At 42.3% G+C, this 15411-nt stretch overlaps 1 protein-coding gene and 1 long non-coding RNA gene across 5 annotated transcripts in view; one reads left to right on the forward strand and one right to left on the reverse strand.

Moving 5' to 3' along the window:
• GPRC5D (G protein-coupled receptor class C group 5 member D) overlaps positions 1-5367 on the forward strand; it is a 38565-nt gene extending 33198 nt beyond the window's left edge. For 3 of the 4 annotated variants that reach the window (XM_027595683.2, XM_027595684.2, XM_027595685.2), the window contains 2 exons: positions 3766-3833; positions 4970-5367. In XM_027595683.2, coding sequence (XP_027451484.1) covers positions 3766-3833; positions 4970-5041 — 140 coding nt within the window. In that variant the 3' untranslated portion in view covers positions 5042-5367. The remainder of the gene's footprint in view (positions 1-3765; positions 3834-4969) is intronic. The other variant, XM_027595687.2, reaches the window with a different exon arrangement.
• A 3621-nt stretch (positions 5368-8988) lies between these two features.
• On the reverse strand, positions 8989-15387 carry LOC113923103. Its single transcript, XR_003520170.2, has 3 exons — positions 15256-15387; positions 11206-11409; positions 8989-9155 (listed from the first exon to the last, which is right to left on the reverse strand). It is a non-coding gene; the product is annotated as an uncharacterized LOC113923103 (long non-coding RNA).
• Between the last annotated feature and the right edge of the window lie 24 nt (positions 15388-15411).

A 15411-nucleotide genomic window follows, 5' to 3' on the forward strand; every position in this document is an offset into this window, starting at 1 on the left:
AATAATGAGTAAAGAACATGCAGATTGCTCTCCAAATTGGGCAGGATAACCAGAAACTTAAACTTGGATAACAGAATCAGAATTTAAGTTACCTGGGGAAAATGCAAATATCCAAAATTAGAAGAATGATTAACACTCAGTACAAAATACAGGATTACGCCAAGCTCGGAAAAACATACAACACAAGACAGATAAGAGCCAGACAAGTAGAGTGTGATAACAGGAACCTATAAAAACCTAAGTGTGTCCTGTAGGTCACAAGCTGGCAAGAGGAAAGCAGCTTACCACTGTCTTTGTTTTCATCGGCTCAAAAAACAGTCACAGTACCGTATCAACACACATGTGGTCAGCAAGAACAATCAGGCCATTGTATCGGCATTGGTCAGTCTCCAAGGAGAATACCCATTCCAGTTCTGGGATCTGCCAGTGAGAAGTGTGGGGAACTTGGGGAGGCTAAGGGAGAACTACAAAGCTAACTAAAGAGTTATAACATCCGACCAATGTGGAAAGGTTAAGACAATGAAACAGGTGGTCGTTTGTAATGTGCCTTCATCATAGACTATTCAAGTTCTCTCTCTAAATTCTGTACCAAACATGACATTTTGTTCGAGTCCATGAGGCATGCATTTGTCATGTGACTCTTCTGATGAATACTGCTTGTAGCTGTGACTCCGGTCACATAATTATTTGATTTACCACTGGGTTGTGGGACCAGAATTATTCATCTGAAAGAGTAAGACAAGTGGAGTTTAGCAGGGAATTTCAAGTATGAAGACCTCTCTCAAAGAAGCTGTTGTCCTGTTGCCTTCTGTTTCCAACTAAAGACAACATGTAGAAATAACTCAAACCAAAGCATGAAGGATTAGATTAAAAGTGAAAATAAGAGTTGGTAAACAGTGAAATAGATCTGCAAAGGGGATTAAGGACTCCATTTCCCTGTGAGTCTTTCAAAAGAAGATTAGGCTTCATCTCCCTGAAGTGGCTTATGGACTTAATTCCAAAATCTAAAAACATCCGGGTGGAGAATGAAAATGCATTCAGGCATGTTACTACAGGACCCCAAACAAATGGGCATAAATATTCTTTGCCCTCTATTATAAATGCGTTCCTAGAAAGCTGTATATTGATTGCACTTTTTTATTTTTTTTTCCATTCAGTACGAGCCCTCTTTAATACCCATCACCAGGCTAACCCATCCCCCCACCCCCCCTCCCCTCGAGAACCCTCAGTTTTGTTTCTCAGAGTCCATCGTCTCTCATGGTTTGTCTCCCCCCTCCGATTTCCCCCCCTTCATTTCCCTTCCTACTATCTTCTTTTTTTTTTTAAACATATAATGTATTATTTGTTTCAGAGGTACAGGTCTATGATTGATTGCACTTTTTAAAAAATCAGTTGTCTTTTTAACTGAGAATTTTAAATGCAATATAATTTGTGGAGATCTTAAATATGGAATATCAGCCACAGTTCTCTTTTTTTACGGAGGGAAAGCTCCTGTTCAGATTATCGCTTACTTTATCTGCTTTAGTGTACTTAGGATGTTGTTATGTCAAGTTTGCTAAAAGCAAGACCCATGTATATTTTAAACTATCACGTTGCTATGGGCATTTTTTTCTGTCCATTGTTTGAAGGTATACAGACAAACCTAGTATGATTCTTTTTGAAGGTATTAAGACAAAAATAACAAGTCTATGCAGTGTAAATGGGGGTCAGTAACTATAAAATGATGTGAACCAAGAGAATGTTCTTGCAAACTTAGGTCCATCAGTTATTTTCATTATAGCAAATATATATATATATACATATATATATATACACACATATATATGTAAAGGAATTTTTTAAATTTATTTATTTGAAAGAGAGAGAGAGCATGAACAGGGGGAGGGGCAGAGGGAGAAGCAAACTCCCCGCTGAGCAGGGAGTCCAACAAGGGACTTGACAGGACCCTGGGATCATGACCTGAGCTGTAGGCAGACTCTCAACTGACTGAGCCACCCAGGTGCCCCGCAAATACTAGCTTTTGCTGGACAGCCTTTTTTGACAATTCTCAGTATTTTGTTTTTCTTCAAGGCACCCCCCCTTCCTAGAAGAAACCCAATTTCAATGGTCCCAAGCAGTGTAATTTTTGTTTGTTCTTTTGCAGGAACAAATCAAAAAAACTGCTGTTTTATCACCCTCAGGAGCTACAGGTTACAGAGAGAAGTGGCATAAAGTAGGGAAGAAGACAGTGAGTCTGTGCAGGACTTGTTTGGTCTGAGGACAGATAAGGCAAACATTCAACATTCCTAAAGATGCAGGGAGCGTGAGGTAATTGGGCAGCGTGGGGCAGCAGAAAGAATACAGAATCTGGGTGCCCAGGCTTTGAGGCTCAGATCTACCTCCTGCCAACTTTGAGGCCAAACCAAGCTCCTTAACCTCTAGGAGCTCAGGCTCCTTGTCTTTAAATGATGGTTATAATGTTCCCACCTCCTCCCTATATAAATGGAAGGTCTTCCTTACTCAACTTGGATTTCATACCATGAGGTGGTTGCAGGATTAATAGAAACAGCCTTTTGGTAAATCCATGAGCAACAACTAGTGCTGGAGAATTCTGGAGAAGGAGGCTTCTCTAATTTATGATCTGGTCTGATGAGAATGTTGGGTGAATGTTGGTCACCAAGGAGCTGAGCATGAAGGAGTCTCATTATGCCTCAAGGAACAAAGTTAAGCCAAGAATTCAGTTCATTCTGCCATGAAAGAAGGAAGGGCATTTCATATTTCACAGGATCCAATCCTCTAAAAAATACCAGTAGGAGGATGATGTCAAAGCATCGGTTATGACCACACCACCGGCACCCGTGGATGTTAATATGCAAAGTATAACATTGTGGTGTTTTCTGTACATCATGCCCTATTCGAAGGGCCGTATATGTATTGATTGACTTAATCTTCAAGACAAGACTATGAAAAGATTTACTATTATGATCATCATTATCCCTCTTTTATTCCCATCAGGAAACAAAGGCAACCAAAGGTTAAGGAACGGGGCCCTAGGTCACACGGCTAGCAAGTGAGAGAGCCGCTAAGCGTGAACACTCGGGGCGCAGCCACATCTGTGACCATCAAACAACGAATATGTATAGAGCGAGGGCCTGGCCTTAGAGCAGACTTGGCTCCTGTCTTCATAGAGCCTGCAGTCTTGTCAAGGAGCCTGACATTAAACAAATAACCGTGCATGTGATTATTCTATGACAGGAGAAAATGGTCTCTAGGGATCTTTTTTAGTATATGTGCTGCCGAAGCGAGCACTCTAGGGATCTTTTTTATTATGTCTGGTTTTTATAGGCTGAACCAAAGCTTGCAGAGTATCAAGCTTGAAGGGACTTTAGAGGTGATCTAGGTAAGGCCTTTTATTTTCCTGTGGAAGACAGTGAGGTACGCAAGGTCGCACAGGTAATACTAAGGGGGCAAAGACCTTGACCCACTGCAAGCAGCACTCTTTCTCTAGAAGGTGATGACCAATGTTCAGCCTCTTCAATCACTAACCACAGATGTGCCTCTCCTGAAAACACAGACGTTACCCATAGCCAACCTTCCTCATAAGCTTTAAAAACACTTTTTTAAAATCATAGATTAAAAAAAAAAACAAAACAGCCTCAACTGAGAATTCCTCTTTAAAGGGTCAAGAGCCTCTTTGCAAGCCCTCGGGTCTTCTCATAGTCCTCGTGTGCTGTTTCCAGGTGAATCTCTGACACTAACCCAGCCCTTCCCATCTTTGGCTTTCAGCCCGAGACAGTGATGGAGCTGAGGAGGATGTAGCATTAACTTCATATGGTACCCCCATTCAGCTGCAGGTAAATGTGCTCATCTATGATCACCAAGGAGGGACAGAGCGAGTACTCCTTCCTTAGGAGAGCTGTCAGGCTTCATTTCCAATGTCTGTACTGACCTGAGAGAGGAGAGGTAGGGCAGGCTCATCCCCACAAACACGTGGAGCTTGAGCCGTCCAGATATAATCTGTCCCGGGGCAGGACAATAAAGGCAAGACCTGCCTTTGCCTTTGCCCAAGCCCCTCCTAATCCCACAGCCACGCCATCAGCAAGGTACTCTGCTACAGGTGAATGTCGCTGGAAAGAAAAGGCAGCTCGAAAGGTTGGTGTGAATGTGAAGAGGAACAGGCTCACTGCTTTTTGCCTTGGGGACAACAGGGAATTGTAAATATGTATGAGGTCAGATCTGTTTTTAGTATCTATCAGTTGTCTAAATGAATCCCCTGAGCCCCGCTGGCTGCCTCTCTGAGTCACAGTCTAGCTCCTGCAGCCCAAGCTGCCCCTGCGAACTGGGCTAGCTCTGTCCCCCTCACCACCAGATGGGTGTAACCGATTTTAATCCTTTCAGGCAAAAGCAGAAGGAGCACAACTGAGCAGAATTGGAGGTGACGCATTTGCGTCTGATGGCTTGAGGGCATACAGATGCAGACAGCCGAAAATATCACACTGGGACACAATTCTTATATTCTGGTTCCCATAACTAAAATCTGAGGGTGGAAGTCATGCTCAGACTGGTTGGTCAGTGAACCGTACAAAGCAATTCTAACTAGCTAATCCCTCTGGTCTGTTATCTGAGACTTGGCCTATTCCTGGAAGGATGGCTCACAGACCAGGACAGAGATAGATCATTTGCTGTAGTTAACCCTCTGGAGGGCATTAACAGGATGAGAAAATCTTTATCATCCTCTCCAAGAATTTCTTGGATTACTTCAATTTCCAGTGATCAGCTATTCAAGAATCTTGCAGAAAGATCCTTGCTACTCGTTAAGAGGGAAGATGGTGAAAAACAAAAAAGTTTTGATGTGGGTAGCCTCCATATTTTTTTTCTTTTATTAACAAAGGATTAAGTGATGCTGAAATGATATTTCAAACATAGCTCTGGAGAGTATCATCCCTTGCGTTGGCTCAGAAAATTGGCAATGGCCTTTCTTCTTTTCCAGACTGTTGATCCCACACAAGAGTGTTTCATCCCACCGGCTAAACCAAGCCCCCAGCAAGATGCAGAAATCTAAGTCCACAAGAAACATGCATAGTGGAAACCCAGAAGACCATCCTAATGTAGCAATAATGGGTCGCGGGGGAGCCCAGAGTCATGCTGCCAACAAAGTACCGGCTCATCCTTTCTTCCCTGCTTCCTAGCCCTTTCCATCCATCTGGACCCTTCATCAGAAGACTACCCTCTCAAGCATAATTACAGTCTTGCTGGCCACCCTACCTTGACTATGTGTCTCTTTCTTCTTTCGTGCAATTGAAAGACTCCCTTCGTTAGCAATGAGAGAACACATTGGCACCTCTTACTAATGGGGCTGAAAGACTTTGGTCTGAAAAAATTAGGGTCATGTTACTGTGACAAAATATAGAGGTTAGTAGCAACTTACTCCTGGATTACTTCTGTAGTTATTTTTTATAAAGGGCCCCTAAATATGATTGACCCAGAATTTGTGCTAGAAGTTGTAGCAAGATCTTCAGATCTCCATGATTGGGCATTTTATTTATTTTTTTAAGATTTTGTTTATTTATTTGACAGAGAGAGAGCACAAGCAGGAGAAGGGGGAGGCAGAGGGAGAAGCAGAGTCCCCACTGATCAGGGACCCCGACATGGGGCTCCATCCCAGGACTCTGGGATCATGACCTGAGCCAAAAGCACCCACTTAACTGACTGAGCCACCCAGGCTCCCCTCGATTGGGCATTTTAAATAACACAGATATTTCATGGCTTGCAAGTTGGTAGGCTTTCTCCCGTGGTTTCAGCACCCCATGCCAGCAAATGTGGCTGAGGTCAGTGACCTACTTTGTTGAACCAATAACAGCAAAAGAAGAGCCACCCTAGTTGATGCTCATAAACGATTTTAGACGGTGCATATAAAAAGCAGAGTCTGTCTGTCTTGATGTTTCCAATGAACCGATGCCTCTGCACTAATTACTCTGCTTTCATTCCTCCTGCAGCCTCACATCCTTCCCAATGGATCCATCTGTTCTCACTACCCATGTGTTGTACATAACAGGTATAACAGGACCAGAGTTAGAGGTGTGCCACCAGAAGGGTTCTTAGGGTCTAATTCAACCCTCTCACCTTATAGATAAGAAAACGGGACCTTAGAGAAATGGAATGACTTGCCCAAAGTTTCACACAGTAGTTAGTGGTAGTCCAGGTCTTCCAACTCCTAGGCCACTCCTCTTCCCATTCAACAAGGCTTCTCCATGCCTATATTTCTGTATTAACAAGTACAGTGTGGGCCCCCTGAGAACCAAATGTGATAGTTCAGACCAGTGAGTGTTGAGTGCCTCCTATGTGAAAGCAAACTGAAAAATACCTAAGACTCCATATATGAAAAAAAAAAAAAAAAGCCTTTTGTATGAGCAACATACAGCATGAATTGCTCAATACCACGAAGCATTTCCCAAGCACCCACGAGGTACCAGGAGCTGTTCTAGGATTGAGCCCTAAGCAGATAAGGCAGACAATGCTGCTTTGGTGGAGTTTGTGGTTTTTTTCTGGGGGAGATAACACAGTGCAGAGAATTTCAGGAACACAGCTCCCTCATTTTACAGATGAGGAGAGATTTGGCCAGAATATGGCATGCTAGTGGCAGAATCGACTAGAATCCAGATCCCCAGCTACTGTTCAAGTGCTCTCTCAACCCCTACACAATGCTCCAACATTTCATATTTTTTCTGCTACACTCAGCTCCTCCTTTTTGAAATCTGTGCGCTGAGCAATGTTCTCAGAACAAACCAGTATGTAGGTAAATGGCCAAAGAGTTTGACCTTCTGCCCTTATTAGTAATACAAAATTGAGGGAGAAGGTTTAAACATTAAGACTCTGACCTATCTATTAGGTGGCATACTATTTAACAAACCACATAAAGAACCCAACTTGAGAGGGAAAACAAACCATGGAAACTTACATCTGCTCCGGAAGAAAATCATCATCACTGATCCTCCTAGTTTTTAATCCCAAAAATGATGACAGTAACACCTCCAACATAATTGTGTTGTGTTGTGTTGTGTTGTGTTGTGTTGTGTTGTGTTGTGTTGTGTTGTGTTGTGGACAGGAAATGTTTCTGTTGAGTTGGCTGACATATTTTAATAAACCCATGAAAACCATAGATGATAGCCAATATTGCTTCCCAAAATGTTTTTCTTAATATTAGTAAAGGTAAAATTGAACCTCTTTATACCAAACTTTGGACTACGTAGTAATTAGATTTGGGGGGATTGTAAGGTGGCAAGTGTCTCATTCCGGCTGTTTCCAGAATGGAGTTGTATTGAAAGGTTACATACATATGGCAGCAGGGAGACAAAACTCTCTCTGGGAACCAGAACAGCCACTCAGCCAGCCTCATGGAGATGGAATACTGTCAAGTATTGGTAGGAGCATGTTGTCCCCACCCCAGCCCTGCAATTCCCCTCAGACATTCTGACACTTTCCTCACTGTCTCAATTTCCTTTTGAGGTATTTTCACGTATCGACCCACTACCAGCTGACTGGTTCTCTCCCCATGTGTCATATTCAGATTCCGAGAGGGAGCCTGAATGGTCCAGCTGATCATCATTGCTCCTGACTGGGAGCTCTCTGGAAGTGGCCCTCTTAATTTACAATCAGCCTCTGGACCGACTGCCTGGGGGTCCCATCCCCACCCTTGGTCCCTTCAGCTATGCCTGGCTTGGTCATGGGGTACAGACTTGGTCACATATGTCTGCTCCCTCAGCGAGAAGCTGTGGGCAGGGTATTATCCTCTAGGCCACAAGGCATAGCATGCACCATGAGTGACCAATACAGGAGAGATTAATCCAGAAAAATATGATTTTGTGAAGTTAAAGAATATTTTAATGAAAATACAATTTCATTTCTTTGAAGTTTATGCAGCAATTCACATAAAGCTAAAAACCCCAATAGTCTTCTAAGTCAAGATCCATAAGGAACCACTTAAAAGAATAGATAAAACTATTTGTGATGAGCATATTGTAGTCAATTACTCAATTCAACAAGTATTATTTGAAGATTTAAACTCATTTACTTATATGTCCTGGGTTGTATAATTGGAGAGGTGCTAATTCTCTTAAGTATTTTAGATAATCCTCTTCTGATTTTTATTTATTTATCCAAAAGGAAGGGTATTGGTGAAAACCGTTATTATAAAATATCTCCTTGGTGGGGCACCTGGGTGGCTCAGTAAGTCTGCCTTTGGCTCAGGTCATAGTCTCAGGGTCCTGAGATCAGGCCCCAAGTCAAGCTCCCTGCTCAGCAGGGAGTCTGCTTCTCCCTCTGCTCCTCCCCCTGCTCGTGCTCTCTTTCTCTCTCCCTCCCTCCCTCCCTCTCTCTCTCTAATAAGAAATAAAATCTTAAAAAAAAATAAAATAAAATATCTCCCTGGAGTAATGTGGCTGGTTGGCTCAGTTAGAGCATGATGCTAATAAAATACCTGTAGAGCTAACATATCCTTCATCTTGATGATTTTTTCCTGATCCTAAAGACCACCAAAGATTTGTTTCTCTCCACATTAAATGTCATGCCCTCCCCATAAGCTTAAAAGGCTTTGCAGATATCATGCCTTATTTCAAGCTGTGGTCTGGTCAGGCTAAAATTTTCTGACTCTCTCTATCATTATTCTTTCTCTCTTCTTTTAAATAAATGATCCCTTTTCCCAGGGTTATATCCACTTCAGACCGGCCAGATTCATGCTTTGTTGTCTTCTTTTTCCTCTTTCCACAATCAGTTCCAAATCTACCTTTTCCCAAAAATTTTCTCTGATGACATAAGGACCCCGGGTTGTCACACACCAAGCCCTTAAGTTATAGCAGAATAAGGTTTTCTTTTTTCCCCTCAAGTTCAGATGGTAAAGAGGATACTTCTATAGCCTCTTCCCCAGATTAAACCTAATCATCTACTTTAAAAGCACATAATTAATGAGCAATAAATTCAAAAATCTATTTGTGCTTCCTTTGGTACAAAAGCCTCTGTATTTTTCATGTAAAGAAGGCGCTTCTCAGTTAACATTCAACAGGGACAATCGTGAAGACCTTGACTTCTGAGAAGACATGCTTGAGGTCTCTGTAAAGACTTCTCCTTGGAGTCGTTGAAAATATCTTCATGGCCCAGGCCAGTTCTAAGCTGTTGGTCTCCTGTGGGAAATCATATTTGCTGCTCTTTACAGATAGACGAGTTAGAATTAAGTTTACATTTTAAAACGGATCAGAACTTATTTATTCAAAGGACTTCAACATGGAAGACTCAGGAAGCAGAAGGATGCATCTATTGCTGACAACATTATTAGAATGCCTTTCCTGGAACTGCCTTCAAGAAAGTCTCAAGAAAATCAGTGGGACTGGATTACAGTGATGGCCCAATTATCAGATTTGGGAGGTGAGTTGAATGATGAATTTCCAATATTGATCTCACCCATCACTCAAAGAACACCAAGTGCACTCTGGAAATGCCATTGGATATCTTTCTGGATTTTTCTAAAGATGGTGGAACTATTAGAACTTGAACCACATTCAGTAAGTGGTTAAATCAAGTCTAGGTTTGCAAAAGTTGCACCAGATTGCCAACAGGTTGAGTCCTCCAGGTAGGCTTTTTTTTTTCTTTTTTAATGTGAAAACTAAGAGGATTTTATTGACTTTTATATGTTCTTAGAGAAAACCATTCATGTGTAAAAGTTTGACATTTGATAGGAGATATATTCACACTTTATTTTACACATAAATTCTCTCATTTGGGGTCAGACATAATTTTTCATTTCAACAGGACTTTTACATGATTATAGTCCCAAGCTCTTGAGATAATTGCATCATCATAGGGTAAAGGTAAACTAAACTGGTAGGGATTTCAGTCATATCCGTTATTGTCCTATTACTATAGCATAATGGAGTACATGCTGTAAGCAGATACAGAGGAAGCTATCCATAAAAAAAGGCATAAAACACAGGTAAAGAAAATATACAAATTATAGTATTGTGTATATATTTTAATTTATGGAACTGACATTTTTAACTCACTAACATGTTCTTTTATGTGATATAAATTCACCAAGGGAGCCTGCTTTTAAAATTTCTTTTTAATGTTGCAAGGGTCTAAAAAAAAATTTTTTTTTCTTTTTAATGTGAAATTTACCGCTTAGTTAATCTCTTTTTAAGAGTCTACAAAATTGCACATCTTCCTAAAACAGGACCCACCTGAATATACAAACAGGGCTGGATTTTTAAAAATATATTCTACAAAGGGAGCGTTTTATTGTAAATCCCACCCGGACTTTATTTGTATGTAGAAGAACCTTGGGTAGAAGTCATCTGCAATTCATTTTTAAATTCCTTAATGTTGAATTCAATGGCATTATTCCCAGGGCAATTTCTGTCTGGAAAAACTGAGCTTTTTGGTTTTTTATTTGAATTTACAGCTGATTCACATTAAAAAACAATGTTTGCTATATCTCTGCTATTATTAGGGGTTTGTTTTAAAAGCAAATGAAAATCCACAGAAAAGAAACAAGGAAATGCCCATAGCAGGATAAGATCTTAGAACATATGGATTTTCGGGATGACCGGTTCTTTAGGCTAATGGTAATTCATTTTTAAATAGCACGTCACAGGTTAGCACTTTACAATTTACAAATGGTTTTCACATCCACTATCTCATTTGGTCTATTGGATGGATTAGGCAATTTATTTCAACTGTGTGTGTGTGTGTTTATATATTAATACAATAATTATATATTTAATTTTAAAATTATATTATTAATTAATATACTTAATAGTTATATATTTGATTTTTATATATTTATACAATATATATTATGTATAATATATGTATTTATATATACACAGACACACATATATATCTTTCTAAGATATTAAGAGTCTCATCTAAAATTGTGCTTGGGCCACAGCCACTCTGCTATTTTTTACAGTATAATTTAAACTACATCTGTAAAATGAAATAGACGCATACCCCATGAGAATCCTTATTTATGGGCAGAGACATCACTGAAAGATTTCCAAAAAAGACTGTGCTTTTGGTTTTTAGCTACAGTTGTTACCGATAACTCTTCTTTCTAAACACCAAAACAAGCCCCAGAACGTGTCTATTTAGGAAATAAAGAAGGTCAATTCTACGGAAAGTGTTAACTCTAGTAGTCATACGCGCTCTTTGTCAAATGTTTTCAAACTCTCCTACCTCCAGGCACATGGCAGGATTGCATTTTTGAGGTTGGTGGGACCATGACACTAATTCTGGCCAATACATCGGAGCAGAAATGATGTCACTTCCAAGGTCAATGTCAGGCAGAAGCAAGTAATTGTCAGTCCAAGACCCTCAGGAATTTGATTTCTTTCTACCATGGTGGCAAGCAGTGTCTCCAACAGTGGCTGCTCCATCCATCTGGATTCCATGATGAAGACGTAATATGAGCAAGAAATAAAACTTTGTTATTAAATCACCTAGAGTCGGAGTTGTTACCTTAGCTAGCCCAGTCCATTCCGACTGACTTAGCCATGAACCAGCTGTTTGGTATCCTGAAGTAAAAGAAGGAGTTACTCATCTGAATATTTTACTTTACCACTGATTGTTCTAGTGCTCTTCAAAGACATCCTTAGATTAAAGAAGAACCACCCTGTTCTTGACGGATATATGCCAGAATGATCTGCCAGCCACGTGGCTCCATGGTTGTTCCCATAATTACAATTCACTGAGATAGCAACCATCATAAAAGCATGCAGAGGGTGAGGTGGTAACTTAGAAACACAGACTCACTCTGGCTGAGCCACTGAGGGCAAGGAAGGCTTGACAGTGGGAGGTCAAAAGCCTGAGCTCTGTCTTAAATGGTAGGCAGGAATTCCTGGGGCAGATGATGTAGGGAATGATAGATAGAGCAGCCACCAACAGGGAGTCTTTGTGCAAACTAGAAAAATGTGCCCCCTATGGGTGGATGAATTAGAAAATTAGAAAAGGTGCCCCCCCCCTTCCCCCGACCCAAGGGATGCAGCCTCGTGCCAGGACACGGGCTGCATTCCAACTCCACTCACCATCTGGCGGGGGGTGGTTGTTTTGAGCCTGCTAGAATCTCAGGCAGAAGGCAAAATGAGCACTCCTGTTTGCACTTATCCAAATGGAAACTCTCCATTGAAAACAATCTAAGCCCATTGCCCAGTCTGTTTACTCGCCTTTGTCAATCCTCCTAAACCACACGGGAGGGACAGGACAGCCACACAAGCCTGGGAAGCACAGCCTGGTGGGAAACAATTATACCCCTGTTGTGAAATCATGCAGGGTTATAGAACAAACAAACCACAACAGCCCATTTTTATAAAATGGTGGTGTTTTTTTATCATAGACTTTGGGGCACTGGTTTCAATTTTTAGACATATTATTTCACCTTGATTACTGGGGGTCTGGGGGCTCCCTTGAATCTTATGCCCCAGATAAGTGCCTTCCTCCCTCCCCGCTAGCCCCCGCCCCACTGATCAGATTTGCCTCCCGTGGAAGGGTGTGACTGGGAACAGAGAGGGAACCCTGGCTGCACAGTAGAATCACCTGGGAAGTTTTAAAAGCTCTCCATGGGGGGGTGCCTGGGTGGCTCAGTCGTTAAGCATCTGCCTTCGGCTCAGGTCATGATCCCAGGGTCCTGGGATCGAGCCCCGCGTGGGGCTCCCCGCTCAGCCAGAAGCCGGCTTCTCCCTCTCCCACTCCCCCTGCTTGTGTTCCCCCCCTCGCTGTGTCTCTCTCTGTTAAATAAATAAAATGCTTAAATAAATAAGTAAAAGCTCTCCATGGCTTGATCTCACTGCAGACCAATCAAATCAGAACTTCTGCGAGTGGAGCCCAGGCACAGTACGTTTTAAAATCTTTCCACATGATTCTCTTTCGCAGGCAGGGTTGCAAACCACTGCCTTAAACAGATATGTGGGATTAGACGTAAGGAACGAGGAAGAGAGAGAAGTCAGGACCCTGGCCCGGGTAACGAGGTGGATGATGATTCTGTTTTGTGGAATAGGTAACTCAGAGGAAGGAGGGTTGCAGAGAGAACAGGTCTGGGGGTGGAGAGAAGAGCAAATGAGTCCTGTCTTGCACCAGCTGAGTTTGAGGCGGAAATGCACAGATGAACATAAGGCTGTGGACCTTCCAGTAGAGACAGAGACTCAGGAAGGAGCTTAGAGGCAAAGGTAGAAGTTGGGGGGAGGTGCGATTGTACCGGGAGCATAAGGAGGGAGGTGGGGACCTCGCGCTGGAAAGGGCCACTCCATCCTTAAAGGGATTCTCTCCTGACACCCAGTTCCCCCTTTGCCATGGCAGCAAATGCACCAAGATTCCCTCCAGAGAGCCAGAGAGCAGAACAGAGTACTGTTCACAGAACCACACCATAGCGCTGAATGAACATTCTGAGAGTCTTCCTCTGGCTCCAATTCAAACACGGGGGAGGCAGCGACCAGGACTTGCCTGGAAAATTGGTGGATCCGCTGAAGAAAAAGAAGCATAGCTAACCATCCATTCCTTTACGCAAATCTGCTGAGTCAGAAGAATCAGCTAGGACACCTGTTCCAGATGTAAATGTTCATACTCAGACCCAGAGCTGCTAACTGAGAACCTCCAGGAGAGGGCCCTGGGACTCTGCCTCTTTTAACAAGTTCTCATGTGACTCTTAAGAGAGTGTGAGTTTGAGAAGCGCTGCTCTGTGGACAAAAACAGTCTCCCTCTTTGGTTTGTAGGAAAGACGGTCCAGACTATTCCAACTTGGCCCAGGAAGGCAGAAAGTGATTGGCTGGATATGGCATAATCAATGGAAAGATTTTATGAGTCGGTCCTGTCACTGGAAACATTCAGTTTCCAATTTACATCTTCTTTCCTCCCCTTGTCCAGTGTAATGTTCAGCCCAGGACACACTCACCCAGTTCTCCTAAGAGAAGATGTTGCCAAATCAGCTTACTGCCTTGAAATTTAGGAAGATAAATCCTTCCTGAGCCTATTTGCTGGCACGCTCATCTATTTCCAGTTAGGTTTATACAGACTGAAATGTCCTTGTTCATCCATTTGGTTTGAGTCAGTTTAGAAAAATAATGCCCTTGAAAGAAAAAAAAAAAAGATTGCTATCGATCTTTGGGGAGATCAATCTAAAATGCTTCTCTGAGTTTTGCTTTGGGGGATGCTTTTCTCTTTTATATTTGAAGTTTGTTCTTGTGTGGTTCTCCTGGGAAACAGCACTTTCCCCAGCTTGACAAAGAAAAGCCTCAGGGAAATAAAACTTGGATGTGATGAAATGCGTTCAGCCCAACAACTAGAGAAGTTCCTTTCTTTCCTCCAAGCCTCAGGCTTGTAAGTAGCTTTTATCACATTGGATTTAAGTTTATATATGAAAAAAAAAAACCCTCTTATGGTTGATCAGCTGAAATTCATCAAAATTATTTCAGGAGAAATGGCATTGGAGACCCCCGAACAGACAAGCGGGAATCTGACAGTGGTGTTCTCTGAATGAGGTGCCATAATCCCAATTAGCCTGTGACAAACAAAAAAAATCTCTCCCCAAAATTATATTCATTCATGCAACAAGGGCTCCTACGTGTGCACACACTATGCTGGGCTCTGGGAATACAAAATAAGTTCCTATCTTCCTGAAGCATACAGAAGAGTAGGAGAAAAAACAGGTAAAACAGCAAATAAATACAATTTCAAACTATAAGTACTCGGAAGAAAACAGGCTGGTCCTCTTGAAGACCAGCTACTATGAAAGCCCAGCATTACCTTGACTGGTGAGGCCTCACAAGGGAAGCCATATTGGACTGAGGTATAAATGCCGTGAAGAAGAGTTTGGAGAGCTTTAGGAAGAGTTGGGGCAAGACCCAAGTGGGAGGCATGTAGAGCTTGGCCCCTCAAGGGAAGGACTTATCGAAAAACTTGTGTCTGAAGGGAATGATTAAAATCATTCAGAACTCTAACTTGCAGGATCAGACCCAAGAAGGACTGGCAAACCAGACAGGAGAGAGGGCGTGAGTCCATTACAAGATGGCCAAATGTTGATTCCCTAGACGCGGGGGCAGCCAGGCTAGGGTTTGCGGTAACCGGAGCCCCAGACTGGCTATGTCTGGCAGTGAGCAGTAGCATCCATTTACCCCCCACTGACCCCCATCCACTTCAAATATTCGTGTCACTTTCTAAGTGTCCCAACAGGTGAAAATGTTTGCGAGGCCCTGCTTCAGGGTTTAGGGCTAACCCAACAGCCTCGTGAAAACCCACCTGGGATTAACCTCAGCTAGGCATATAGGTTACCTCCTCAAATTTCTTCACAGTGTATAGGAAGGTCTTTCAGACTGGAATGCTCGTCTGGCAGAGGAGACATGTGGAGGAAAGCAGGGATCTAGGAAGCTGCAGAAAGTGAGGTAATGCTATTTG

This window comes from Zalophus californianus, chromosome 9, assembly GCF_009762305.2.
Source record: "Zalophus californianus isolate mZalCal1 chromosome 9, mZalCal1.pri.v2, whole genome shotgun sequence".
Taxonomy (NCBI): Eukaryota; Metazoa; Chordata; class Mammalia; order Carnivora; family Otariidae; genus Zalophus; species Zalophus californianus.